The sequence below is a fragment of the Sceloporus occidentalis genome, unplaced genomic scaffold (assembly GCF_023333645.1).
Source record: "Sceloporus occidentalis isolate IW3139 unplaced genomic scaffold, rSceOcc1.0.p SCAF_5, whole genome shotgun sequence".
Taxonomy (NCBI): Eukaryota; Metazoa; Chordata; class Lepidosauria; order Squamata; family Phrynosomatidae; genus Sceloporus; species Sceloporus occidentalis.
In genome coordinates this window covers 121,858,468-121,885,920 of record NW_028316985.1, presented here as the reverse complement: position 1 = coordinate 121,885,920, position 27,453 = coordinate 121,858,468, and the positions used below count along the sequence as shown (strand labels likewise).

At 36.5% G+C, this 27,453-nt stretch overlaps 1 protein-coding gene across 3 annotated transcripts in view; it reads right to left on the bottom strand.

Moving 5' to 3' along the window:
• Window positions 1-706: 706 nt before the first annotated feature.
• Window positions 707-27,453, bottom strand: part of LOC149312756 (calcium uptake protein 3, mitochondrial-like) — a 48,877-nt gene continuing 22,130 nt past the window's right edge. Inside the window, exons 4-15 of one of the 3 annotated variants that reach the window (XM_089525295.1) lie at window positions 25,996-26,074; window positions 25,021-25,068; window positions 23,481-23,563; window positions 23,142-23,213; window positions 18,715-18,753; window positions 14,775-14,870; window positions 11,550-11,650; window positions 10,711-10,882; window positions 7,781-7,889; window positions 3,699-3,856; window positions 3,310-3,374; window positions 707-784 (exon numbers count right to left, since the gene is read on the bottom strand). In XM_089525295.1, coding sequence (XP_089381421.1) covers window positions 3,330-3,374; window positions 3,699-3,856; window positions 7,781-7,889; window positions 10,711-10,882; window positions 11,550-11,650; window positions 14,775-14,870; window positions 18,715-18,753; window positions 23,142-23,213; window positions 23,481-23,563; window positions 25,021-25,068; window positions 25,996-26,074 — 1,002 coding nt within the window. In that variant the 3' untranslated portion in view covers window positions 707-784; window positions 3,310-3,329. The remainder of the gene's footprint in view (window positions 785-3,309; window positions 3,375-3,698; window positions 3,857-7,780; window positions 7,890-10,710; window positions 10,883-11,549; window positions 11,651-14,774; window positions 14,871-18,714; window positions 18,754-23,141; window positions 23,214-23,480; window positions 23,564-25,020; window positions 25,069-25,995; window positions 26,075-27,453) is intronic. The other 2 variants (XM_089525294.1, XM_089525296.1) reach the window with 2 other exon arrangements.

The following is a 27,453-nucleotide window of genomic DNA, read 5'->3' as shown; positions in this document are numbered from 1 at the left end:
CACTGGCTGCCTATTAGCTTCCGAGCAAGATACAAGGTGTTGGTTTTAACCTTTAAAGCCCTACATGGTGTGGTTCCTGACTTCTTGCCTTCTCCCATATAATCCACCCCGTATTCTTCGTTCCACTGGGAAGAATTTGCTCCAACCTAAGAGGACTAGACTCACTGCAGTGACCCAGAGATCCTTTTCATCAGCCACTCCTAGACTGTGGAACAACCTGCCAGACAAGATCCATCAGATTACCACTTTGGATACCTTCAAGAAGGCTATTAAGATGGATCTCTTCCGGCAGGCCTTTCCAGACTAGAACACCGTTGCTGACCTGCCCCCCCCCCCTTTCCCCTTCCATCTCTTATGTGTATGTACCCTACCCGGACTCCGCTTGGAATTTTTATCTCATTTTAGTGTATTGTATATTAATGTTTTAACTCTTTTTTCAGTTTAATCTCTTTTTAGGACTTGATTATGTTTTCATGTGAGGGGGAGGGGGAGGGATTTTTGGAATTTTTAATCTATCTCTTTTAATTGTACCGTATTTTACTGCTGTAATCCGCTTGGATTCCCTGAGATTAAGCGGAATATAAATAAAATTATTATTACTATGATTATTAACTCCAGGTTATGTATTCATCACTGCCATACAGGATTTCAGCCAATGAGCATTTCTTACTAGCAATCTTAGCCATATTGTGCAAAAAATACATACCGTAAGTTATCTATTGCTATTGAGTTCCTTCTTCACACAGGATTTGAAAGTTGTGTATTTCTGCATACTTTTGTAGCCCTGAGAAGCAGAAGACAGAGACATGTGTGTGTGCAGGCAACAAGTGAAGGCAGCCTAAGATTAGAATAAGGAGGGGAGTAGTATGACAGTACAAAGGGATGCTACCTGTTAACCTTTACTGTGTAGAAAACTCAGTAAAAATAATTTTAGAATTCAATATTCCTGCATCTGTGGTACAACAATGTGTACCAGTATTGACAGAAAAAAAAATCAAACGTAGGGGTGGAAGTCATTGACCCTTCAAATGATGTTATCTGCAGTTCCCAGCAATTCACACCATTGGCTATGGTGACTAAGGCTCCTGGGATTTGCACATGTGGAAGGATGATGATTCCCATGTCTGCTTTAAAAGAATGTATATGGCAGGTTTTTTTTTTAAAAAAAAAACCTTCTTGTCAAAGAATGCCAAACTGTAAGTTTTATATCAAAACTTGGGACTCTCTTATTTGAATAAGATAGTGTGAAAATTTCTTCAATATTTAAACTTCATGGAATTTAATATTTATTGCTTAAAGGATGCTAAATTATCTGGCAGTATATTCACTGTCCACAAGATGGCAGTTAAACATACTAGATTACACAACAAGATAGTTTTAAATCAGTCTACAAAACAATTTTGAAAGCAAGGAATGAAAACTGCAAAAGAGAATGTATACTAAGAATTAAATAATTATATATTTATATCTATATCTACTTTATCTATCTTACATTCTAAATATGTTACTTAGTTACGCTATAAGCTGACCAACTAACACACATTCTATTTCTCTACTAGCTATCCAGACACTTAGCAAGGTCACAGTACGACAACAGTTTTTAATACTTAGATTACAGGTAAAGAAATAAATTTTATCACTACATTTGAAGGCAGCAGGGTGTTATAGCAAATGATTCACTAATTAAAATTCTAAAGAAATGAGCAGTACATAGATCCCTCCCCAAATGTCTATGCAAATTAGATTAGCCAGTGTGGTATAGTGGTTTACCGTATATACTCGACTATAAGTCGACCGCATGTATAAGTTGAGGGTAAGTTTTGGGGCCAAAATTATGGATTTTGATATGACCCATAGATAAGTCGACTGTAAAACTTAGGAGTATGTAATAAAGGATATAAAGGATGTTGCAAAGGAAAATGATGCCAAAGATCTTAGAAAATTCTGGCAGGCATAACTGCTTGTGCTCAACCTAAAGGCTGGATTGATGAGAGAATAGGGGGGATCCATGCTTCTTTTTCATGCTCCAGGATGGATTAAGATCTCACCTTTTACCCCTCTATTCAGAGAAAGGGGATGGTTCCTTTTTAATATGTATAAGAGTTAAAGTACAGTAATTACATTGACCTGTAGATAAGTTGACCCAGTTTTTTGGGACAATTTTTTGAATAAAATTTCTAGACCTATAGATGAGTATATATAATAAGTGCTGGACTAGAATTTTGGGAGTGTGTGTGTGTGCGCTTTCAAGTCCCCTGTTGACTTTATGGTGACCACATGGAGACCAGGGTTCAAATATTTCCTCAACCACGGAAACCTCTGGGGTGATCTGGGGCAAGTTACACTCCCAGTGGCAAAACCCTTTTGAAAAAAATCTTGCCAAGAGAACATTGTGATATGTTCACCTTAGAAATGCTATAAGTTGGAAATGATTTGAAGGGACACTACACACAGGGTAGGGTGAATAATCATAATGGGGAAGGGGGAAGGTGACCACACTTGATCAAATGTATCATTTTGGATTTTGAGTTTCACTCAGACCAAGCCCAGCTAAATTTAAAAGACTTACAGTCTATCCCCCCCCCCCCCCCCGGCCTGCTTTGGAAATCTGCAATGTCTTCCTCATGTTAAACAAATGAATAAATATAATCTTTTGGAGCAGGCTACCAAGCAGTAGAGTTCAGAAAAGTGAGTTAGAAGGTTGTAGTCAAACCACAAGGCAAGACATGACAAATGCCTTGTATGAGTTCCATTGAGCAAAAGCCTGTAATTTCCCATGGCTACTTTCCCGCCCTCTAGTGCCTGCCATGGAAGTGCTGGAGAGTTGTCAGGAAGGGCTTGGGAGTTGAAAACATGGGCAGGATAGGAGAAGGGGGAAATTGTGCTGCTTATCTGTTCAGGCATTACAATACAAAAGCCCCTCAATCTTGTTTGATCAGAAGAGTTTAACAGTCCAATTGATTTATAGGCTAAGCATACGTAGTTCCCTAATCCAATAACAACTGATCTAAACTCTTTTATTAGGTTGTTTTGTGGGAAAAAAGTCAGTGTATCAATACATTGATCACTGAGATGACTGTATAATTTAAAAATATATATTAATATAAAATGATGTAATATTGTAGAATTTCTTCAAATAAACACCCAGTGATAAAATTAATTTCCACAAACTACAATATAATTTATCGTCTTTAGAGGGCAGTAAGACTCTAGATCCAATGTCTAAAACTACTTGGTAAGCAGCTATTATTCGCTCCATAAATTTTAATGACAAGATGATGCCCACTACATAATGAAGTGAGGACCTACTTGATCAACAGCAAGTTGGATCAGATTGTGTCTGAAGACATGGCTACAGGGGGGGAAATCCACCTCTATAAATGAAGTGTTATTGAATTAACATATATATGATCAGTAAGTTTAATTCAAGAACAACTGTACAATAAAAATGGGCTTCATTTTCATAAAAAGTTTAACACTTGATATTTACTGTAACAGATAATATGAATATTTCATAACAAAATACAAGTACATATCTATGTGACATTCTGAGGTTCAATAGCTGGAAAAATGTATAAATAAAACAAAAGCAGTAATCATGGAACATTTATAGAAATAATCTATTAACAGATCAATTACATATCAAGTGCAACTGAAAAACAATTATTTTATAATTAAGAGCAAATACAGATTCTTACTCTGAATCCTCGATGCAATCTGTCTTTCATAATGCCAATAAATTCTTTGTAGCTCAGTTGATCGTCTTTGTCTACATCAAAGATCTTAAAGACTGTGTTCACTAAATGTGGTGAAAGCTTCAAACCTGTAGCTACATACACTGCACGCTTGAACTCATCTAAGGAAATAAAGACAAATTAGCACAGTTTACAAAGCCATCAGTTATAGGTAATTACATTACTTTATCTCATTTTCTATATTATCTGAATATTTTCTTCAAAGTGAGATTCTATGTTACATGACTAGTAGGGAGAAAAAGCAAATGTTGATGATGACTGTGTAATTTAGGTTATTTTTGGTAGGTTCAAAGGACATGGACTACATAGGAATGGAAGGAAGAAATCTTTGGTTCATGAACTGCCTGCTGAAAGGGAGGAGAGTTATTCTGTTTGGCTGTGAATCTGGATTCTGAAATGAGTGAGGAGATAAATAAATGGTTTATCTGGTCTTTAGGCTGACTAAATGTAGGAACAATAGCTTAGTATGAAAAACAAAATAAAACCATGTTTAATACCCAGTGTACTCTGACAAGATTATACCTTAGGCAGATTATATCATATTCCTCAAGCAAAAAATAAAAATAAAATAAAAAATGTTCTAGAATAGTAAGGATAGAGTAGGATGATCAATCTCCTCTTCACACATCTTTACCAATTCAGAACAGGTTTTTAGTTAAGAAAGAAGCAAGGAGAAGATACCAATCAGAGGAAAAATTCATTATTGATCTTTATATTCTGTTTTTCTTCAGTGAGCTTCAGGTGACAAACATAATTTTCATCCTCCTTACTTTATCCTGACAACAACCCTGTGATTTAGATTAGTCTGAGAGAAGTCCACAATCACCCAGTGAATTTCATGCTGACTGGAAACTTGAACCTGGATGTTCCATATTCCAGTACAATAATCTGATAAGATGTATAAGCATTTTTCCTGCCTTTCCCTAATATAATATTATATGGTGTGACTTAATCTTTTCTCTGGAATACAGGGAACTTTGCTCTTAAATGACATTCCTTTTGCTCACAATAATTTAGTACATTATTTTTTCTATGTTGTGTTTTCAATAGTTACTTTACAGCCGTCTAATTAATCTTTGTTACTTTCTTTGGAATTTTTTCTTTCCCCAATCACAACTGTTGCTTGTAATGTTCATTCTGAGAGCACCCAAAAGAAGCACCAACCCCCTCTATTTTTTCCACCATAATGCTTTTTTGATTGCTTGGGTGGGAAAATGGCAGCAATGGCATCTCTTTGGTGCTTCTCCTCAAAGGAGTGCCAAGAGGAATTGCGCTTAGAAGGATCTGAATAAAACATTTCTGTATGAAGACAGTAATTACACCGTTTGTTACATGCTTCTAAGTTTTATCCTCGACTTATCCACGGGTCATATCAAAATCCATAATTTTGGCCCTAAGACTTGCCCTCGACTTATACATGAGGTCGACTTATAGTTGAGTATATACGGTAAAACATTTTTATGGGATGTACTTCTGTATTGTATAAAGCTCTGAAAAAAATTCTACTTCCCTCTCCTTTCTCTTTTCATTCAATTCCCTAATGAGGTTCAGACTTCACTACTTCATTTAATTTCCTCCTGATATTTCATCTTAATTTATTTCATGTCTGGATTTCTCTGGATTTTATGCTTTAGCCTGATCTCCCCCAACTTTCATCTGACTCCACAAGAACTAGTCTGTTGAACCTCTGTACTATGATTCTCCCCTTTTCCCCCTTTGATTTACTCTATATACTAAGTTCCTATAGAACTAGAAACTGGACTGGTGCAAAGTCTAGCTGGAGCTATAATTGTATTAAGCAATTATTCAACTTGGACTGGGCAACTGCAGATGGAGTGATGCCTCACCAGCTATTCTCAGTACAACTAACATGACAACAGCTATTTCCCTATTAAAACTAGGAAAACAAAACAAAACAAAAACCCAGGGGCTCCATGTGGACCCCAGGCAACTTTCCCCACACCAGTTATTTTTTCCTGTCATAATTACAATATGTAAAAGTAATTTTTATTGATGCTTCAATATATATGTAGCAGTTACTCCATCTTGTGGTTCAATACTGCATATTCATTTTTTTTAATTTTGCAGTTACTGAATACATTTATTTTTATCTTCATCTCCTTTAAGTTAGAATGCATCAACTATTGTTCTGTTGTAAGTTTTAAATAAAGTTATTTTGAACAACTTACTTTAGAATCTCTGATCTTTTTTTGTCCAAACTCCTGGTTCACTAAAGCATTACAGAATCACTTTTCATCTACTTCAGAGTATATAACCTTCACTAATCTGATCACAGGCTATTATTATTAGTATTTAATTTGTTAAGTTGCCTCCATTTCTCTGAAATGTAAGACTTTCCAAAACTACAGTTTACTTTGGCAGAAGGTCACAGAAGACTACTGTATTTTATAGTTTAGGTTTATTTACCAATATCCAGGTAAACATACTGTAAGTCTTACAGAGCCCCCAAAACACTGTTCATAACTCTGTCTATCATAACCCCTATCTGAAATTGGAATTCTATTGTTTATTTTCAAATACTGATTTAAATCACATCATCCTTATTGTGGGGGAAAGGATGGCAAGGGAGACTTTCCACAATCCCCACTTTTGATTATTCCTTTTTATACACAACTTTCTAGAATGGTTAAATAACAAGGACCATTTATGCAAAGGGATCTTGTAGGACATTTGAGACTAATTGTGTGAAAGAAGATGTAGCATAAACTTTTGTAAACTTGGGCTTCAGCTGAACTGCAGAAATAATCTGGGTTGACATCACTTTGTCATGGCTCTGGAATTCTGTGAATTATAGTTTTGTTGTGGTATCAAAGCTCTCTGACAGGGAAGGCTAAATGCCTCACAAAACTACAATTCCCAGAATTCCATAGCACTGAGCCATGGCAGTTAAAACAGTGTCAAACTGCATTTTTCTGCAGTACGGATGCAGTCACAGTGTACTCCCTCAGATTCATTTAATATTTTTTCACACTACACAATCATACCACTTTAATACCATGTTGACTGCCATGGTGCCATCCTATGAAATTCAGGGATTTGTAGTTTCATAAACTATATAGAATTCTTTGCTGGAGATCTAGTGACTCAATGGACTAGAAATTCCAGAATTTTATAGAATGCAGCCATGACAAAGTGGTATCCAAGTGCCATAATCGCTAAAAGAACATTATGAGAGATTGATCTTTCCGTGAAGATACACTGCTTTCACAGCCTGAGCTAACAATATTTTTAAGTCTACAATTGTAGCCAGATATTGTCTTAAGGCAACTCACAGTAATATCCTATTTATGGATATCTGACAGCAAATCAATAACAAATTATTTCTTGTTTATCCTACTATTCTAAGAATTCAGAAAGGTGAGAGATTACACTAGGGTCAGTTGAGCTTGAAATAAAATTCAGCATTATTGATTGTCACATACACTGTCACTTTGAATGATCACTCCATTTCTTGTCACTGAACTGTCAGTTCTCTCTTTTCTATCAGTCAATGCAATGTTTTAAAATGAAATGGAGCCAGTCCAAACCACTTTACCTGGTACTCACATGGGTCACTACAAAACAATAAACAACTATAAACTATAAAACAAATACCAGAAAAACATAAAGCAGACTAATGAAAACATTAGGCAACTTTTTGATTTAATTTTTTAAAAAGAAATCCTAAAGAAAATAGTGCCTGCATATAAATGCATATAAAAAGCAGTAAAGATAGGTCAGTCACTCTATGCTCTATTTATTAGGAAAAAATCTATCCTATAGTAGACCTAATGTGCCTCACAAATAGCAAACACATTTATATTTTGGGAGTCTGAAAGGCAGGTCATTCAGAAGGATCCAGCTACTTCTAATCCTATAAGAGAGCTTCAATTCTATTTGAAAATAGAATATCACATAGCTAATACCACATTTGACACAAACAAATGTGAAAGGGTTGTTTTTTAAAAGTAGGTTTCTAATATTTTAATAATAAAAGTAATTAAATTGTTGATAGGTATTCTCACCTTGTCCTATGGAACGGTTTGCAAAATTATACATCTGCATTGCAATTGCAAAGTCTTCTAGATTGTTCAAAAACTGGAAAAATGATCTGAATTCATCAAATGTAATGCCCTGTTAAATAAAATAAGGCTGACATAAGTACCATAAAATAAACAGTACAGAGCTGGCAAAAAAGGTGGGAAATAAACAAACAAGGAACAACAACAGTAACAACTCCATGCTCGAAGAAGTCTTGAATGCAAGACACAGAGCAGATAGGAAGACAACATAGTAACATGGACAACTTAATTATTTCGTAAAAAGGTAAAGATAATCCCCAAGGTTGTCAAGTCACGTCCAACCATAGGGGGCAGTGCTCATCTCTGTAACTAAGCTGAAGAGCCAGCGTTGTCAGAGACTACTCTCTCATTATATGGCCAGCACAACTGCACAGAATGCTGTTTACCTTACCACTGGAGTGGTACCTATCTATCTACTTGTATTTGCATGCTTTTGTACTGTTAGGTTGGCAGAAGCTGGGACTAGTGATGGGAGCTCACCCCATCATGTGGCACCTGGGCCTTGAACTGCCAACTTGCCGATCTTGCAATCAACAGAGTCAGTGTCTTAACCACTTGAGCCACCGCATCTGGTAAGACCATATAAATATAACCATTTCGACCTCTAATTCTCCAGTCATTTGCAAATGCAAATTCCATTCATACTACAGCTCTTTTTTCCTTTAGTTCAAATTATACCTTTTTAAAAATATCTGCAGAATTCAACCTACAGTAACTACAATGAGGATTTTTTGTTTCTTAACACAGAAGCCCTCAGTGGGACCAGTGAGACTAACAAGGCGGATCATCACTTAGCCACTAGTCTTGCCAGGCTACAGTGGCAAGGATGGAAGGTGGGGAAATGTTTTTGGTGTGTTGCTTCAGCTCAGTTGATCCACATAATTACAACATCCTTTATTATTGTAATTAATCTGCATTTATTTCCATTTTCAGTGTCTTTATAACACAGTATATTTTCAAATTAGTATTAGTATTGTACCCATAGTTCATCACCTATAGTTGCTGAAACACTCTGTGTATCACAGTATCTAGCCACAGTGCCTGCTTTTTCAGTGCAATCTCTCAGCTGTTCTTAACTGCCAAGTGATGCTTCCCAGTTCTCTCTTTAAGGGCAGCTAAGAGATTGCACTGAAAAGTCCCAAAAGCTAAAATGCTGATACTGTTAAAAATGCAGCCATATGAAATTAAATCAAATCTGTTTACAAATAGGTGAAAAACAGTCAAACTGGATCCTTCTGCAAACAAATGGAATGAAATGAACCCAAAGCCTCCCATGCTTGAAAGGGTGCCAGTGTCGTAACATCAACCCTGCTGCTTTCCACTGATGAATTTAGTTTGTTTAAGTTTACTGCTGACAGCATATTTGTTTCCTAACAAATAGACTGTCAACTAAAGCTACCTATTTAAATAATGGCGCAACTTCTATGAAAACCTCTGTTTGAATAATGAGGAAGCAATAGTGGCCTCCTACAAATGATACTCTGCTAAGAATAGAGGACTAGGTAAAAGGTGTTAATATGCTCTTCCACCCTACCTTCCTATTCAAGCAACAATCACAAGAGCACGCACTTTTAGGCCCGTTTGTAACGGGCCCTAGTCTTTGCTTAGAAATTAAGCTTTGCCTTCAGCATATGAAAATAGCCAGCAACAGAATTTGTTTCTTACACAAGTTCTGAGGAGGATTTATAAACCCTTCCAGGAAAAAGGGGCAACAACTTAAAGAACCTGGCACAATATAAATAATTCATTTTAACAAGCTGGACCTGCAATCAAATATTGCAGTATGGAGTACAAATTACACACATTCTAAAATATTCTCTTCTCCATGGTTCCCCACAACTGTTGGTATTCTGTGGACACCAATTATGCTCAGTGCTCACTGGGCTGCTTGATCTTTGTTCTCCCGCAAGGCCTTCTTTCTGATAAAGTCATATTTATATTTCATTAAACCTTGGAATTCCCTTGAGTCTGTTAACAACTTTCTCTCTATCTCATGAGTGTGAATTTTGCCATCTTGGTTAAACCGAGTGGCATTTGGTGAAAAGGGTTTGCTGGTACAAAATGCTTGGACCAGAAGTGTTTTGTAGTTGGGATTTTTTCAGATTACACAAGTAGCATAGTATGTTCCTGTATAGCATATACATGAGGATCTGTGAAATGGTGGTGGGGTGGCGGTGGCAAATTTATGCTGAGCACTATGATTGAATTCCCACATTTTACAGATCCTCAGTCTCTTTCTAGCCTCATCTTTTTGTTGCCAGCCACTTACTTCTGCCTTTGAGGTGGCGGCTGAACTGATCCTGCTCATTTGACTCTCTCCAGCCTCCCATTTCCTTTGTTCACTACTTATGTTATGTATGAGATGTGAGTCTGGAGACAACCTGAGGATCTGAAAGACAAACAAGCAGAAGTGCCACAGACACCACCCTGAAGGCAGAAACAGGCATCTGGTGGCAGAAAAATTGGGCTTTCAAGGTTTTTGGATTTCTGGGTACTCAACCTGTAGTAATATGTATTATTCTGACATAGTGGACCTTGTTGGGAGAATAATGAGGATCATAAATATGTGACCTATGAAGTACCACTGCTCCTTGCCCAGAATCTTCATTAATTGAGAATGTGCTGTGCATACTCATTTGGCCTAAGTGGTAACTAGGCAAGGCCCATATCTTTTCTTCCTCCTCTAGAAGTGTGTGGGTTAGTAAAAAAATGTTTGCCTTCTTTTTCTGAACTCCAGATCTGAACATCAGCTTTTATAACTATGCAGATCTGTCTGGGAGAAATCTACACTAGATATGTCCATTTTTCCAGAAGGCAGCCATATTCTCTACAAACATTGTTGCTGATGGCAAGGTTGTTGTTTGAAAGCTTACTTGCTCTTCTGGGATACTGCAGTGCACATTTTCCAGATAGCTTGATGTATTTTCCACATTCGTATATCTTAACAGTATATGAGCAAAGTCTTCTTCACTGATGGTATTCATCCCATTAGAGTAGGAAAGGAATTCTATTTCAAGAACTTCAGTTTGGAGGTTATCCATAAACCTACATTAAAAAGTATTGACAGGATAGTCTTAGAACTCTATTTGTGCAGGTGTGTGTGTGTATTATTGCAGACATTTAAATTCTGATACTCCACAATGTCCCTTGTAACTCTGTGGTACAGTAGTCATTCACAGAGGATTAATAGTGGTAGTTCAGTCATGTCATTATCCAGACACATAATTGTTTTGGTAAGATTTGTAAAAACAGAATGTAAAACACACTGAAAAATTTATTTCCCTATAAATTGTGTGTTTGAAGCAGTCGAAATAAAAATCTAAAGTTTCACATTTGAACTGGACTAAGTTTCATTACATTCCACATTCATCCTGTTTTCCCTAGTGGGAATAATTTTTCAACTGGAAACTAAGGCCTAAAATTTAAATCTGTCCTTGGCAATGATGTAATAATTTGAAAACATTTTTGAAAACATTTAACCTATCAACCGAATAAGGATTGTTGTTTTTCATAACAAAAATGTGTGTCAAGCTATACAAACCAGAACTTCCAATTTATTTATTTTTTTAAAAAGATGAGGAGAGTACTTACCAAATTCAGATTAAACAAACAAGCTATGTATACAGGCAATAATATTAGGGATATGTATTACTTCTAGCATGTCATATATGAAAGCCTAGTATATAAACTGAATTATCAAAGAAAGGCTCACCTATAGAAGTCTTCAAAGTTCAGCTCAGCTTTTCCTTTCTTGCCAAAAAAGTGCACCAGAAGTGTAGTATCTGATAGTAAACTGGTGATGTCATCTGCACGCTTAAAGATACATTACCGTTTGACATTAATTTCTCGAAGTTTTAATGGTTTCAATCACAAAAACAAAATCCTTAACACTGCATTACTTAAAAAAGAGAGGTGGTTTTAAGACTAAATGCATCATGCAGAAAATTAAAACTATTTGCAAAATCAGTTAGTATATATTAGTCAGATCATACTTGCAACACAATATACAAATCAATTGTTACTGTGTTTTCAATTTACACTTACAATATGAGACATGGTATGATCCACAGTGATAAAACAGAGACCTGATTAGGTTAAATGAATTAGAACTTTGAAATAAGATAATAAAAATGTTATGGTGAAAACGTATTAGAATGGTAATTTCAAACATCATAGTAGTTATATTTTTCTCTCTCCTATCTTCTTTACTGTCAAAAGGTTGAAGAAAATACTTTGTTGGGGAAAATAAAATTATGGAAGCCTACCTCAGATGCTTGTGGCATTACATGTTTTGACATTGTGCTGTTTTCTCTCTGCAAAAATCTGTCCTTGCAAAAATCTCAAAGACTTCTCTCCCTATGAGGAAAAACCTCAAGTGTGAACAGAGGAAGGGTGGAATTGTAAGAAAGTGCTTCACATGTAAGAAATGAACAAACTAGATATAGTTAAATCTTTATAGTTTTTGAAGTAATTTGTAACAGTATGTGGCCTAACTGGCTGTCTTTCAGTTTCATATAGTTCACAAATGAGACACTGACACAAAATCCTAAAATGTTGAATCCTTACAGTGTTACCAAGGATTATAAATTAATTCTGAATTTGGAAAGAATTAGCATTCATTGCAATGCTTTCCTCTCCTTTTTTAATTATAAAATGTTGTACTGCTAAATGCAAGCTTGGTCTTCAGAACATAACTTAAGTAATCAGGACCTCAAAGACCTTGTAGTAAAACTGCACTTGATTTAGACAAATAAAGCTGACAACCTTCTATTACAGCAATAGTTTATAAAAACTGAGTACATTCCTGAGGTAGTGCAAATTTAATTCACAAGGCAGATATTTAAATCATGCTAAGACTTGTATTTTCCAGGCCATCCCAGGTGACTTAAAGCAAATTATTTGATCTTAAATTTTTGTGGACCATGGGGAAACTTTTCAAGCTGAATTCATTTCATTTCTCAAAAAATACTAAAGTACCACAATGGAAAACATTTTGCGTTGCTAGCAAGTAATAGTGATCTGTTCCAGAAAGACTATTTAGATGGTTAGAGTAAAAATATTTCCAAGTAAAATGTCTGGACCCATGAATAGAAATAATGGAGAACATTTTGTGAAGGTAAGTCTTGTTGGGGCTAGAAAGCAGAAATTATTTTATATACCATTATCATTCTATAGTGTTCATTATGGCCAACTGTGGAATATTATCAAAGCAACAGAAGCACTCGTCAATCCAAGATAAGCTTGATATAAATTCTAATTATGGAGCTGGGCAGAAAAGAATCCATGGTGGAGTTACCACCATTTCCTATGTCCTAGGCTAGCATTAACTACTGTACTATAGCTGTCAGTAACAGTGGCTGTCCTCACTTCTTTCTTACTCAATTTTTTTTCTTACTCATTATTCTTTAAATTCGGTTGGCTAACTTCTAAAGTACAAGCATAATTCTCCTGCCTTCATAATAAAAGAAGGAAAGCGATTGCAGAATGCAAACTGATTTTTGAGTTGAAGGCTTTCATGGCCGGCAGGAAGAAACTCTGCTAGAACGTGGCCACATAGCCCAAAAAACCCACAAAAAACTATGATTTTTGAGTCATTTTCGTTGTTGATGCTCTACTTTGATTTAATTTAAAGTGTCTGGACAGCATCATCTGACTTTTTTAGGCTTATGAGACTTAATGACAAAGTAAAAGGTAGAAACTGTTAGCACTTACCAATAAAGTAATGTCACATCTAGCTTTGGGATCCTGCTAAAAACCCTAGGCTCACCCTTTCTGCTAGTTGGTAAGGGAACATCTCTGGATTAGCACCAATTAGAATCATGCCTATCTCACCACGTCTGTATCACACTGGTCCTAAGTAACACTCAAAAGGTGTGTAGCAGTGTCTGCCTAGATGCAGTTTCACTAACAGGCAACTCTTGCTCCTTCTCTCAAGAAGGGAAAGAGAATGTGCAAACTAATTTACCTATCTTATGGGAGACATATTGAGGCCAGTATACACTTTATATTCTGGGTGGCAGGCGTTCTATCAGGTCTTGTGCATATATTACATAAAATTCTTTAATCCTGACTTGTCAGGTAAGATGCTGTCTCCTTCAGTTCCCATACCCTCAGGACTCTGTTTATGAATACATTCATTCCTTTCATTAAGAAACAAACAAGTCTAAGTGTCTCCTCCCCAAGTGTCTTCATTTGCAATCTCAAAAAAATATGAAAGTTATCTTTCTTCTGGCTGGGAGGTCTGCAGATTCACCTAAATGGCTTCAACCCACCAGCAGGCAAGACACAGAGATAATGTCAAACACATTTTCAAACTTTTGTAGGGACTCTGTGTCTTCAATATTATGCAAGAGTGAATTGTGTATTTCATACAATTTTTCATGCAGCAGCAGGAAGTATCATATCCAAATTCCCTCTTATATAAGGCTATTAAATTAGCAGTGCCTCAAATGGGAACTATTCTTTTATAAAGCTTGTTAAAGTAACTGAATTATTCCTTCAAATCAAGCACAAAGCTTTAGCATCTGGACAGCATTTTATCACCAGGTTTTTATAATCAGGTCTTCACTGAATGCCTTGGATCCATTTAGACAATTCAGAGGAAAATGTCTAATTATATACATGGGGGGAATATAACTGTACATATAATTGTCATTAAAAAATCAGTGAGAAATACATCCAGTATTACAAAGATGTGAAATACAAGAGTAATTCTTTCTGGCGTCTTAAAATAATAGTGCCTACAAATAATATAAGAAATGATTAATAAGCTCAGGTATGAAAAAAACAAACAAACCAAGGATCAAGAACCAATTTCAAATCAAAAGGAAAAAATAATTCAAAGGTATGGTATTTACAATGGAGAAAAACAATAAAATGCAATATGAAGTAGGTGAGTGAAATACATTTTATGGACCATACAGAGGTTTCCTTATACCTCTGCAAGGTCTGAAAAGAGCGCCTGGCTTGTGCTACGTCTCAGAGTATCCCAATAGCTTCTTGGAACAAGGTCCTCGCCTTCTGTTTTTAGTACCTGTAGAATTTGCAAGATGTATCATTATTGAGGAAGGGAGGAAAAATCAAAGAATCACCAAAAGGAGATTATACACTTTTACAGATTACCCATTTCTTCTTCCTGCACAAATTAAAAAATACTGTATGACAGACTCCCTAGAATATAGTGCCATTTTCAAAGCAGCAATTTTTCCAAGATCCATATTCTTTATTCATCATAACACGAAGTTGTAAGATATATAATTTTAGCTTTTTAAAAATATAGCTTTGTTCACGGGACTTTAACATATGGAATGAAATGCAATTTTTAATCTCAACTACATTAAGCCATTAAATCAATGGAACTAGTATTGACTTACCAAATTCTTATTGATTCAGTTAGTCTACTTTAGTTAGGAATAAGAATTGGATTTAGGCCATTGTTTCAATACAGTACCAAATTTATAGTATTAAAGTAGTTTCGACACATTTTAAGAAACCAATGTTCAAGTCAGAAGTTCATAGCTTCACTTTATAAACTACTAGACTCTTGTGTGGTTAGAATATTGTATTGCTTTTTAGATAAAATAATGTTGATCTATTCCAAAGAATGTTAGCCTGAAATAAATAAGACTAGTTAATCAAGATTAACATGTCCCATCGATTTCTATTAATTTTGTTATTAATATTGTTTGAACTGGAGGAGGGTCCAGTCAAAGTTAAGAAGTTTAAATAGATGAGACTTAGGCCCAAAACAGATGGCACCATAGGAGTGGTGCAAGGCTGCACTGGTGCCATTCACCGCATCTGGGCTGCCATTGCGGTCCTCAACTGGGCCAAGAAAGAAACGGATTCTATCTGTTCCTTCTTGGCCCAGTTCTTCTTGCTTGGCACAGTGTCGGCATAGCTTCAGGCTGCGTTTGGGTTGTGTGTCATATAAACGACACACCCCTAACATGGCCTGAAGCCATGTCATTTTGCCTGTGCGTTTCGGGCCTTAGGCATACATTTAACTCCATCCTAATGAAATTAAAAATTTAGTGCATCTTTAATTTTGCCTGTTTAGAGATTGATCAACAGCCATTTCCTTTTTAAAAATAGCTTAAAAGAACACAGTATGTACACAAAAAGGGAGGCAGGCAGAAAGAGTTGGGGTGTGTTTACTGAACTGAATATTTCTTGCTAATGTAGACATTTTTCTTCAGGCAGGAAAGCTATCCTTAATTAAGTATAAAGAATTGATGTTGCTTTATATTTTCTGTAGTGACATGATAGATAACAGAGTGACCTTACAAGTGCATGTCTGTATACTACTTATGTCATCCTTCTAAAATTTTCCAAAATTATATTAATTTATATGGTGACTACATTTCATAATTGCAAAGGAGGACAAGGCAGTCGGACAAGGCAGTCAAGAAAAATGTAGGACATTATCCACTAAAGCTAAAAGCACTAATATCAATGTAACTTCATGTTTCTTAATCATGCTCAAAATGGAGGACATTTTGAAACTCCTCCTGGACAGAAGGTTGAAATGTAGGGCATGTCCCGGAAAAGGAGGATGTCTGGTTACCCTGCTCACAGACATTTGGGAACACTTAGCTAGAACCCCTGAACTGATTTGGAAAGGGTTGTTTGTGGTTCCCAGGTGGCATAACTGGGAGGTTGGGAAGGCTGTCATCTTCCTCCTTCAGTGTGTCAGTCTCTCTCCTGGAAGCTTATATGATCTTTTGCAGGCTCTGGGAGCAGCAGTCAATCAGCAGCTGAGTGGGGAGAACTTTTCCTAGGCAGGCAAGAGAAACATCACTCACGCCAGTTCACCTGCTTGGGGGGGGGGGATTCATATATTTCCCCAGGAGCTCCTCCAGCATTTAGGTTTTAACAGCCTTCCCAAACTCTCATCCTTTATTTAGATTCATCTGCCTTGCAGCGTGCAGCCAGCCGGTATCATATCCAGCTTGGGGGCTGACTGGCTTGCCTCACTCACAGATGGCAAGGGAAATGGTGGCTTTGTGCTTACATGGATTCTACAGTGTTCACGCCATGATTCCTCCTAGCAGGTGGGGCAAGGTGGCAGTGCTCATCAGAGAACATGTGAGTTATCTATCCCTGGATCACTATCTCATGCCAGGCCAACACTATGCATCTGTTAATAATGAAATTATGGACTTTTTATTCTCCAGTCTTGCTGTTTATGTATAAAGCTCCCTCCACCAACACCAGCATCTGACCGCAGGACCTGCTAAAAGAAATGCATCCCTTAATGACCATCTGCAAGCCCAGAGTATTTTTGCATGGAAATCCTAGCACAGAAATAGCTCTGAGGAAAGAAATCAAATTTATACCAAAAACACTATGAAAATTAACTCTTTCATGATACTTACTTTTATCAGCTCAACTCAATTCTAATAGGTTAGTATTTTTAAATTATACATGCTTCATGTACTTAAGATAATTAGCTGTGATATTGTTCAGCCAGTCGAAAAGGCACATGCAATGCATGCTGACTGAATGCAAAATGCAAAGGTCCATACAAGTAATACACAAAACAAAAAGGACAAAAGTATGTCCTTCTGTTCTATTCATAATTCAATCAATATTTGCATTGTTTTAAAAAGATCATTATTAGGCTTCATTGTTTGAGACTAGAATACATACTAAAAAGGATAGCAGAAATATAACTGCACGATAGACAATCTATTTCACTAAAATGAATTTTATTTGCTTTATACTATAGAAGACAAGTGTCTCAATAAGCCTTGCTTCAGTTTCATTCTCATCTGGTAAATAAACACATACAGTATACTTCTAACTATTATTGAATACATGATCTATCTGCTCTCTTTGAATTTCAACTTGGAAGAGCCTGACAGATCTTCGCTCTTTTTGTTTCATGCCCAAAAATAAGTAAAAGTTTTGAATGTAATACTCGTGGTGGATTCTAATATCCTGGTATTAAATCATCTCAGTCATCTTATCTACTCTAAATGATATAGCATACTCAACCAAGAGTAAAGGTGATTATTTCCCCTTTAGTGTGATGTAGTTTATCCTACATTTGAAAAACAAAACCATTTATTGAGCCAGTGCTCCTACATCTTACAAACAAACAACCCCAGCAAAACAGAACAGAACACCTACACTAGGCTTGCCAGACTGCAAACCAAATATTTCATGCAGTCCTCAAAAAGTTCTAAACCAGCAGAAGATCATACAGTGGCTATTCCTCCCATCAGATTGTTTGCCAGTCCTTTCACCTCCCACTCCTACCAGATCAATTGCTAGGAGAAAGAACAAGGCACAAAACACAGTGGCTACATTCTTTCTTGCTGTCTCACTTCTCTCTGACAGCATCAACAACTGATTTTGCTGGACTGCAACTCCCGTCATCCCTAGCTAGTACAGCCAACAGTGGGAGATGCTGGAGGTGCAGTCCAATAACAGTTGGGGGGGGGGGCACAATCATCCACCTTATCTTTTATGAGACAAGAATGGCCTCCTGGTTCCAATCTGGCAACCCTAAAACAATCCTAAACTAGACTGAACATTTTCACTTTAAGCCAGTATTGTGAGCCATTTCTTGTTTTGAGTGCTTATATCTGGGGTGGGCAAAATGTGGTCCAGAATCAGCATGCAGTTCCAAGGCCATATCTGAGTACTCCTCTAGATCCCTACACTTTCACTCCTCTGCACAGAATTTAGGGTATTTATTTAACTCAAAATGGACACTAGTGCTCCCTGCCTTTGGAGGACATTATTGGTCACTTCATGATGCTTTCAGGTTAGTCTAGGGTACTCCCCCTTTCTATGGGCTTTCCCCCCCAAAACATAATATATATTACTACTTGATTCTATAAAAGCATCTAGTAGGGGACAGTACATACTGCATCAGTAGAACTGTGGTATCCATAAAGTTGCAGACGCTGATGTATTGCCAAAACAATGAAGAGTTGTGTTTCAAAATGAAGACAAGATAAAAAAAAAAGACAGAAGATAGAAGGTTAAGATATACAGGTTCCATTTCATTTTATAAAAGACAATTTCCACTTAAAAGATCAAATTCCTTATTTTTTAATAAAGTCTTAACATTGGCCTCAGACTGTCAAAAAGGGTTGCTGTGGGGTCACATTGGGGGTGTGGCATTCAGATGACGCCCGCACAGATTGCAGCCAAAAGCTGACCCAGGCATGGCTCTTTGCCAAAACACCGGCCTGAAAATGAGTGGTAATATACTGCTCCTTTTTGGCACCTGTTCAGGACCTCGGCAGCGGCTCGGATTGAGGCTGGGTATGTGCCGCTGCCACAGTCCTGGGGTGAATGGCAGAGGTGTGGCCCCGGAGCAGACCTTTTGTGCCACCTGCTTTGCCCCACCATTGAAAGACTAAAATGTTCTGAAATTTCTGTAAGTTTCTATATGTTTTTTCTTTAGTACCAAATGTTCTGTTAAAGAAGTAATGCTCAGGAACACATCTACTTTGTTAACTGAGGTATACCTGTATTAAAATACTATTAGAATGCTAATATTATACCTTGATATTTATTGCCATTAGAGAGACAAAAAATGGAGATCATTCAGTAGAATTCACAGGGGAAGAAAAGGAGACACATCTCCAAGTGCTCAATAGATGGATGCTTTATTCTAGAGATAAGCCCAATGCGTTTCAGCGTATGCATATTTTTATAGCCTTCTTCAGGGACTATGTAAAATTAAAAATAAATATAAATATAAAAAACAACAACACATAATTATATGACAAAACATATAAAATATGTCATAACAAATATAGTTTTAATCTTTGTACACTGCTTAGACCTTGTACAGACCTATTTGCAATCAGACTGCAGAAATTTCTGAAGCTGAGAATCTCATTCCATTTACTGGAAAAAAGAAACATGTGAACTAGACTCAAGAATTATTATGTTAGAAGATGGTCAGGGGGAGGAAAGGTAGAGAAAGAAAAGAAAGGGGGGGGGGAGTGAGCTAGCCTAAAAGGATGTACCCTTTCTTTTGGAAAAAAAAGTTTTAAACAAGGGTTTCTCTTTCCTTCCTACTCATTTGCATGATTCTGTTCAAGTCAGATTGGATGTTTTTTCAAATATCAAATTATACCACTATTTTGGAGGGCCTGCATCTACAGATTCAAAAGTGAGTTTTAAAACACCCTCCCAATTTATGTTCCTCTCTCCCACTCATTCAGGTATAACTGTTTTTGAGATGTTGGTATCCCAGGAATTAGAAGAGTCTGAGAATACAGCACCATGTTCCTGGAATAACATGAATAATAGGAAATGTCAAGCTGTACAAGAATTATCTCTAGCTTCTGCCACTTTTCTCAAGGAAGCAAACTAATGAGGTGCCATTGCCGTCCAGGACAGTGTTAATTCTAAAAATGAAATACGTCAACAGCTTTCAGATAATTCAGCATACACCTTATGTAAAGATAACCCCATAATGGTGACTACCAAAATAATTAAAACCACTGTGAATGAGGGTCTCAGTTTGGACTACGTATCAGAAGAGGAACATTTTTTTTGTTAACTCTAACCCTAGAACACCCATATTTATATTTTATGAAAAATACTGAAAGTGATCATTCACCCTCCAGGTCACCCAATAGTATCAGGGTGCAGCTCAGTCCTAGAACCACTTGCACAATTTGTGGCCCAATGTTAAAAAATAGTTGATATCCAAAATCCCATTGTATATATAAGACTCTTCAGATTTTATTAGTAAAACAACACCTCTGATGCTAGAGGAGTGAGACATGCTAGTTACTATGGATGTGTGATCTCTTTACACCAGTTTCCTACAAGAGGAGGTTTTTACCATCATAACAAGAGGAGAGACGTGAAATGTCTTTTCACTTCCTAACCTTTCTGGCCGAACTAGCCTTGACAAAAATTATCTTAAACTTGACAACAACTTTTATTGGCAGATAAAAGGAACGACCACAGGATGCTCATGGCATCTCTGTATAGAAAACTCACAGATAGCAATACATATTTAAGATTTGATATCTTACGTTCCAGATCTTTTTAGAGGCAATCTAATATGTAATACACAGCCTTCTTTTCTGAAGTGACTTTAACTGAAACAGTTCTCTTCGCAGGGGGTTGGAGTTGACGGCCCTTGCGGTCTCTTCCAACTCTATGATTCTATGAATTGTTGATAGTGGTATGGACAGTTCCTTAGATTAGAAATGAACTATTTCAATGAAAGTGACTTCAGAAACGAAGCCTGTATATTGAACACTCAACTAATAGACACAGAATATCTACATAATGTGGTAGTTCAGGGTTTACACAGAGCATCACAAATAGCATGTTCCCAGAGATAAAAGAGAGAGAGAGAGACCACTATCCAACTGTTGCAATTGCAGTTTCACTTTCAATCATATTACCAACAGTTTACAGGATTCTATCAAAAAGCACTGGCACATAATTCACCACATACCAGGTTAACAAGAAAAGTGCCAGACTTTATTCAAAAGAAGCAAAAGCATTAAAGATAGTTTGATGAATAACAATTTCAGAGAAAAGAAACAAACATCCAGGAACACCCTAAAAGGTGCAATCAGACCCAATGAACACCACTCCTATGACCCCTGTGTCTATTACAGGTTTACTTTTAAAAAGACTGAGTTCTCAGATCACGCTAACAAACAAAAGATACACGTTGGCCTACTTTACAATTTGGAATAGCAGTTTTGTCATCTATGCCATTCAATGCAAATGTCTCAAGATTTATGCAGCATAGACAAGACCTCTCAAAAAATGTTTAGGAGAATACCTTTCAAATGTAAGGAACGCCAGTAATAAAACAGGTATTTCTTTAGTAAGTCATGCAACAGACTTCAGATTTTGGGTTACAAACAAGTGAATACCGTATATACTTGTGTACAAGTCGACCTCATGTATAAGTCGAGGGAAGGTGTCAGGGTCAAAATCATGGATTTTAGGACCAATTTTGGGGAATAAGTTTCTTGATTTCTAGTTGGATATATATGGTAATATTTATGAGAAGGTTCTATTAAAGATAGAGTTAGAGTAGATTTTAAAATCAAATCTTTGGTTCCTGAAGGACAAAATGTAGACCTTGGATCTTCTCTCACTCCTATAAATTTACTAAGAGATTTTTTTCAGCCCAGTTGCACCACTAGGTCCTTGAAGGCTATGTCACTCCCCCCTCTTTTGCCCCCCCTTCTCTCCCATTTTTTCCTGGCCAACTGCTAACAAATTTTTTTAGCCTAGTTCTCATGTTTCTTTTTGCCTGGTAAATGAAGTGAGAGTCTCAGCTTCAGAAATTTCTTTAGTCAGATTTCAAATCAATATGTATAGGCTCTAAACAGTGTACAAAGATTAAAATATTTGCTATATTAGGTCTGTTTTATTATAAAATTATCTGTTGCCCTTTTAAATCTATATTTATTTTTATGTATTCATGTATAATACACACATAGGCACACATATTCACACACACACACACACACACACAAATATGGTCTCTCTCTCTCTCTCTCTCTCTCATACACACACATATGTACTGTATATGTATCAAAATACACTGTGCTTTTTCTAAAATACAGCAGCCATCTATCAAGCACTTTGAGACATGTCTCTGTTCCCCCCATGTTGGATGTTTATTGCCATTAACCACATTGCTAAAATGACAGTAACTGCAGAGAGTCTATATAATAAGAGACCACAAATACAATTTGGAGACATGCTGCTACAACACATTTGATTTAACTTGTAATTCATTATTTAGTGTTTAGTGCTGCTTAAAAGATTGACTTAAAAAATAAATAGGATGATGAAATGGTGCCTATTGAAAAAGGTACAGTCAACATGTGTTGAGTTTGTGAAGTTGAAGGCTTCATGTGTTGAGTTGTTATTTAGGGGCTCAATCAGCATTCCTTTAATAAAAGATGCAAGAGTTATGCCAGGAGCAATTGTGTGGATGGAACACAGTAGGATGTATACAAAAAAAATGTTCCCTGATCTTAGAAAGTCAACTGTGATTTCCTTTATAGCTTACAGAATAAGAGCAACAATTTATTAGCAAGAGATGCCATCTATCAGTATGCACACTAGGATTATTTGATAGTGTTACCACTTTTTCTCCAAAACTTTAATTTTCATTTAAGTTTCAGACAACACAACTTCATGTTAATCAGAATCAGAACAAACAATATGTGCCTTATTGTGAGCTTAAACATCTAGTATGTGAAAGGAGCTCAGATAATCACACACAGAAATGCAGATACAGTACAACACAATTTTTGCTCAAATTTCTTTCACGGACACCTACCACCATAGCACGTTTCTCTTCATTTCCTTTTTTTTCTTTCTTCTCATTTTTCTTTCTAAATATGTCTTGCAGCTGCAAAAAAGTAAATGGTATCATCTGTCGTTGTTCCAGTGCATTAAGATGTTTATAGACTAATGCAACCACACACATCAGTGCCTTTAGGCCCAGTCCAATAAAAATGGTAAGCAATGAAGCTGCTTTAGAATTTCTCAAAATTTTCTTGAACAGTTCTAATGCAAAGTACAAAATTGTCTCCTTTTCTTCAATACACAGGTACAACATTCTTTTCCTTTGGCATACATAGAAGAGTAGTAAATGGGCTATGTACAATATACCTACCACTAAGAACTCTTTTTTGTCCACCATCTCATTTCCATCTGTATCAAACATGTTGAAAGCGATTCTAAAACCAGCATGTGGCTCTGTTAAGAAAAAATGGGGGGGAGGGGAAATGTAACAGAGAAAGGCACATACCATTATAAAGCTTACACAAGGGCACAAAAATCCTAATTACACATGACAATAGCAGTTTTGTGTGTATGAATATGACACTAACTAAATTCTGTCAAAAGAGTGGGGTGCTAAGTCTGATTTTAATAGCAAAAAAGTGCTAACTAGGTGAGTACGTGATGTTTACTTTCCTACAATTTCAGCAAACCTCAGGCAGCACCTATGGACTCAGCTCAATAGAACTGGCTGTTGGGAGGCTACAAATTTGCCTCATTTGCCCTACAGTTTTGCTTTTAAAAGCCCTCAGCCTATACCTTATACCCTCCATGATTGGGAAAGACCCATGGGTTAATCATACAGCTGCTATTGGATCAAACTTTGGTAATGGATGTAATAGTTACTTGACTGGTATGTACAATACATTTAAGAAAGCCACATCCAAGCATAACAGTAACCAGTTTACCCTCCATTCCTGAAATCAGTCTGTAGCTACATTGAATTAGAATTTGCATTGCCCATATTCACAACCAACATTTGTTTGGGATATCTGGTGTACCAACTATCATTTCATATAGCAAGTGATTTGTTCATTGGTTAAACAGTAACAATAACTGTAACAATCTAATCACTACACTCAATTCAGGGGTTTTCATCAGTTACTGTAACATTTCTTTATGACTGGGTACTTTGCTGGGGGCAGAGCAGGTGATATATTGGGTCTTCTCAACAGAATCCCTCAGATCACCATGATAACAGGCAACTGGTGAATCTCATGATGACTCTTCATCTTCTTTTATTCACATAGCAGTTACTCAAGAGATGCTCACCCTACCATAAGCAGTCATAAATTCAAAAGTAGTGTATCTATTCTTGCTCTGCAGCCATTCCTGACCTGTTCATAAGAATCTTATCCAGAGGACTCAACAGTTGCGTTTTGTAGCCAATTTTGCTTGGAAACTCTTGCCTTTTAGAGTGGAAATAAAGAGTCTTACATTGGAGTATAGACTTATTACACTAGTCTGTAGGGAGTTTTTGAGAAAGGAAATATATTATGGTCACATAAACTGCATCTTATTACTACTAAGACTAACTCTTAATTTGTAAATGAGAAAAAGAGACTGAAACTCAAATCTGGTTATTGCCTTCTGACAATACTACAGTTCATTCTATTTCCACTCTGGTAGCTAATTCCATTGTGAAACACTATTTTTCAACATTACACATCTAAAGTACTAATCTATGAAGTTAAAAATAAAGCAAATTAAAACTGCAACCTCTACATTAAGTTATTCCCAAACGTTTCAACAGTAGAAGTTATAAGATTTCCCATTATACAAAAATTTAACGCATGTTTTAATGAAGATAATGTAATATCTGTAAGTATGTAAAATATATTTTCCTATTGACAATACTTATTCTGAATACTTACTTGTTAAAATACATAACAGAAAGAGGTATTCTGTGTAAGAAATCACACCTGAAAAAACACACGTCAATAATTAATGATCTGCTCCATAATCAAACACAAGCAATTATAAAGACACAAAAATTATTTTAATGGGATTTTTTATCCCACCTTTTCTCCAACAATGAGTGGTTTACTAATTTCTTTCCATGCCCATTTCATCCTCACAACAACATGGTCAATTAGGATAAACTACTCTCAGCCTACTTAAGATCAGTGACTGAATGGTGAGTTGAATTTGAATCTCAATAGTTTTAGGAGTTTATCACAAGTGACAGATCTTGTGCAGAAACGGGATTTAAAAATCTGGGAAAAATCGCAAAAGCAGGTTGATTTTCAGACACGTTGGGGTTAATAAGCAATAAAGCAACATTAACCCAAACGGAAAGTTGGGATTTTCCAAAAGAAAAAAAGGAGTGGGTTTTGTCTACTTTCCGTTCCGGTTAATGTCGCGTTAATGCTCATTAACCCTTACGTCATGTGAAAATAAACCTGCTTTTGTGGGTTTTGTCCACTTTCTGTTCGGGTTAACCCCCTCATGTCATCTGAAAATCTACCCACTTTTGTGGGGTTTTTCCAGTTTAAATTCAGTTTCTGCACGGGATCTGTCCCGTGTGATAAAAGAGCACGGCAAAGTGCCGTCGTGGTAGCAAGGGCAGCTTTTTGACAGCTCTAAAAGGAGTGGCATTTTGCTGTTTTTTTTACAGCTAGCAAAGTGGCATGTGGTTGCCGAGCCCCGATCTCATGCTGAAAGGGGTGGCAGGACCCTGCTATATTGAGGTGATCTGTAGAGCCCCAAGTTAATGAAATTTTAAAGGGAATCATGCTTAATTCGAAAAATGGATATACTGTAATATACATGATTGAGATGGTTTATTGACATGTGTATCATCGAGCAAACTGTCCAAAGTCATCACTGTGTCAAATATTTCACAATACCTCTCTCCCGGAGATTCCGAAAAAGTTTTGATGATCCTTTCCAGACTGGTGGAGTTTCTAGAAGTATCTGATTCAGTTCCTGCAAAATGATCAGGGAGGGGGAAGATACTGAATGCACAATAATGACCCAGTGATACTGGAATGCTACTGTAACTTAAAAAGGAGTGTTCTCAATGGAACTCAGTGGGACATTGTTCTAAATAGACTACTAGAGTGGCTAGACAGTAATACTTTTTTAAAAAACTTTTTGATTGACTAAAAATCAATTGAACAAAACCAGATGAAGAATTTATAATACAGAAATCTGCAAAAATTGTTGATGGCAGCAGTATTTCCTTTTCTTATAGCACTTTGCACTGTGGGGGAGGGGGGAAGACAAGAAACAAATTAAGTCCCAAACACATTGAAAGATCTAAAGGTAGGAATCTACAATATATAATAAAATCCAGACAATATTCACAGCATAGAACAGTATTATTATCTGTGTATGCTGAAACTGGGACAGAAGATACTGTATAGCTTACATAAAGTACAAGTTTAATTTATGTACAAGTTCAGTTTTGAGTTCATGAATCAGCTTGTTTCTTATGGCTGCTAATGCACTACACAAAAACATGCCACCTAGTACCAAATATCCTAGCTCTGACATGCAGCAACTGTTTATACTATTAAATATTAAAAATTGAACTTAAACAGTGAAGAAATTTCATGCACATTTAAATGGCCATCAAAAGTCACAATCTTCACACAGTGTAAATAATTTGTATGGATCTAGCACCCCAAATCACATATGTTGATGCCAGATCTTGAAATTAACTTGTTGATTAATGCATTCAGTTATTAACTTTCTAGTCCTGAACTGACACTAAAATTTAAAATGCTGTATACTTTAGTGAGTGAGTTCATTAGAATTCTTTAGGGTAGAAGCCTCTCCCACTGTTTACTCATTCAGTAAAACAGGAATATCTGCTGGAGAAAACATGTCATAAGGTTCTACTGTTAGGCGGGCTAATCTGTGTGATTTCTCTGCAGAGACAGCAGAAGGGAGAGATGGCTTGCTGGTGTTCAGTTCAGGTAGTTGGGTGTGAGACGCATAAGAACAGCTAGGTTCATGAAACAAGCGAAAAAGAAGAATGGAAAACAAGAAAAAAGTAAAGCTGGAATGGGGGAGGGAGAGTCATTTGCCTGCTCTGCTGAAGACCAAGGCTTTCAAGCCTCCAGGGTCTTTTGAGAATGCCAACTTCCACACGTCTATATGGAAGGGAGGCTGTTTTAAGTTACTTTTCAATAACTCCTTCTCCTCTACTGATTATGTTCTGGACAATTTTCTATAGTTGCTATTGTATAATATACAATTATTATATAACATTTTGGGGTCCTTTCTGAAAGATTTCACATTAGGCTTGAAAAGCACCTATTCCTATAGGTCTATATGAAAGGAAAATATCTGCAGGTTTT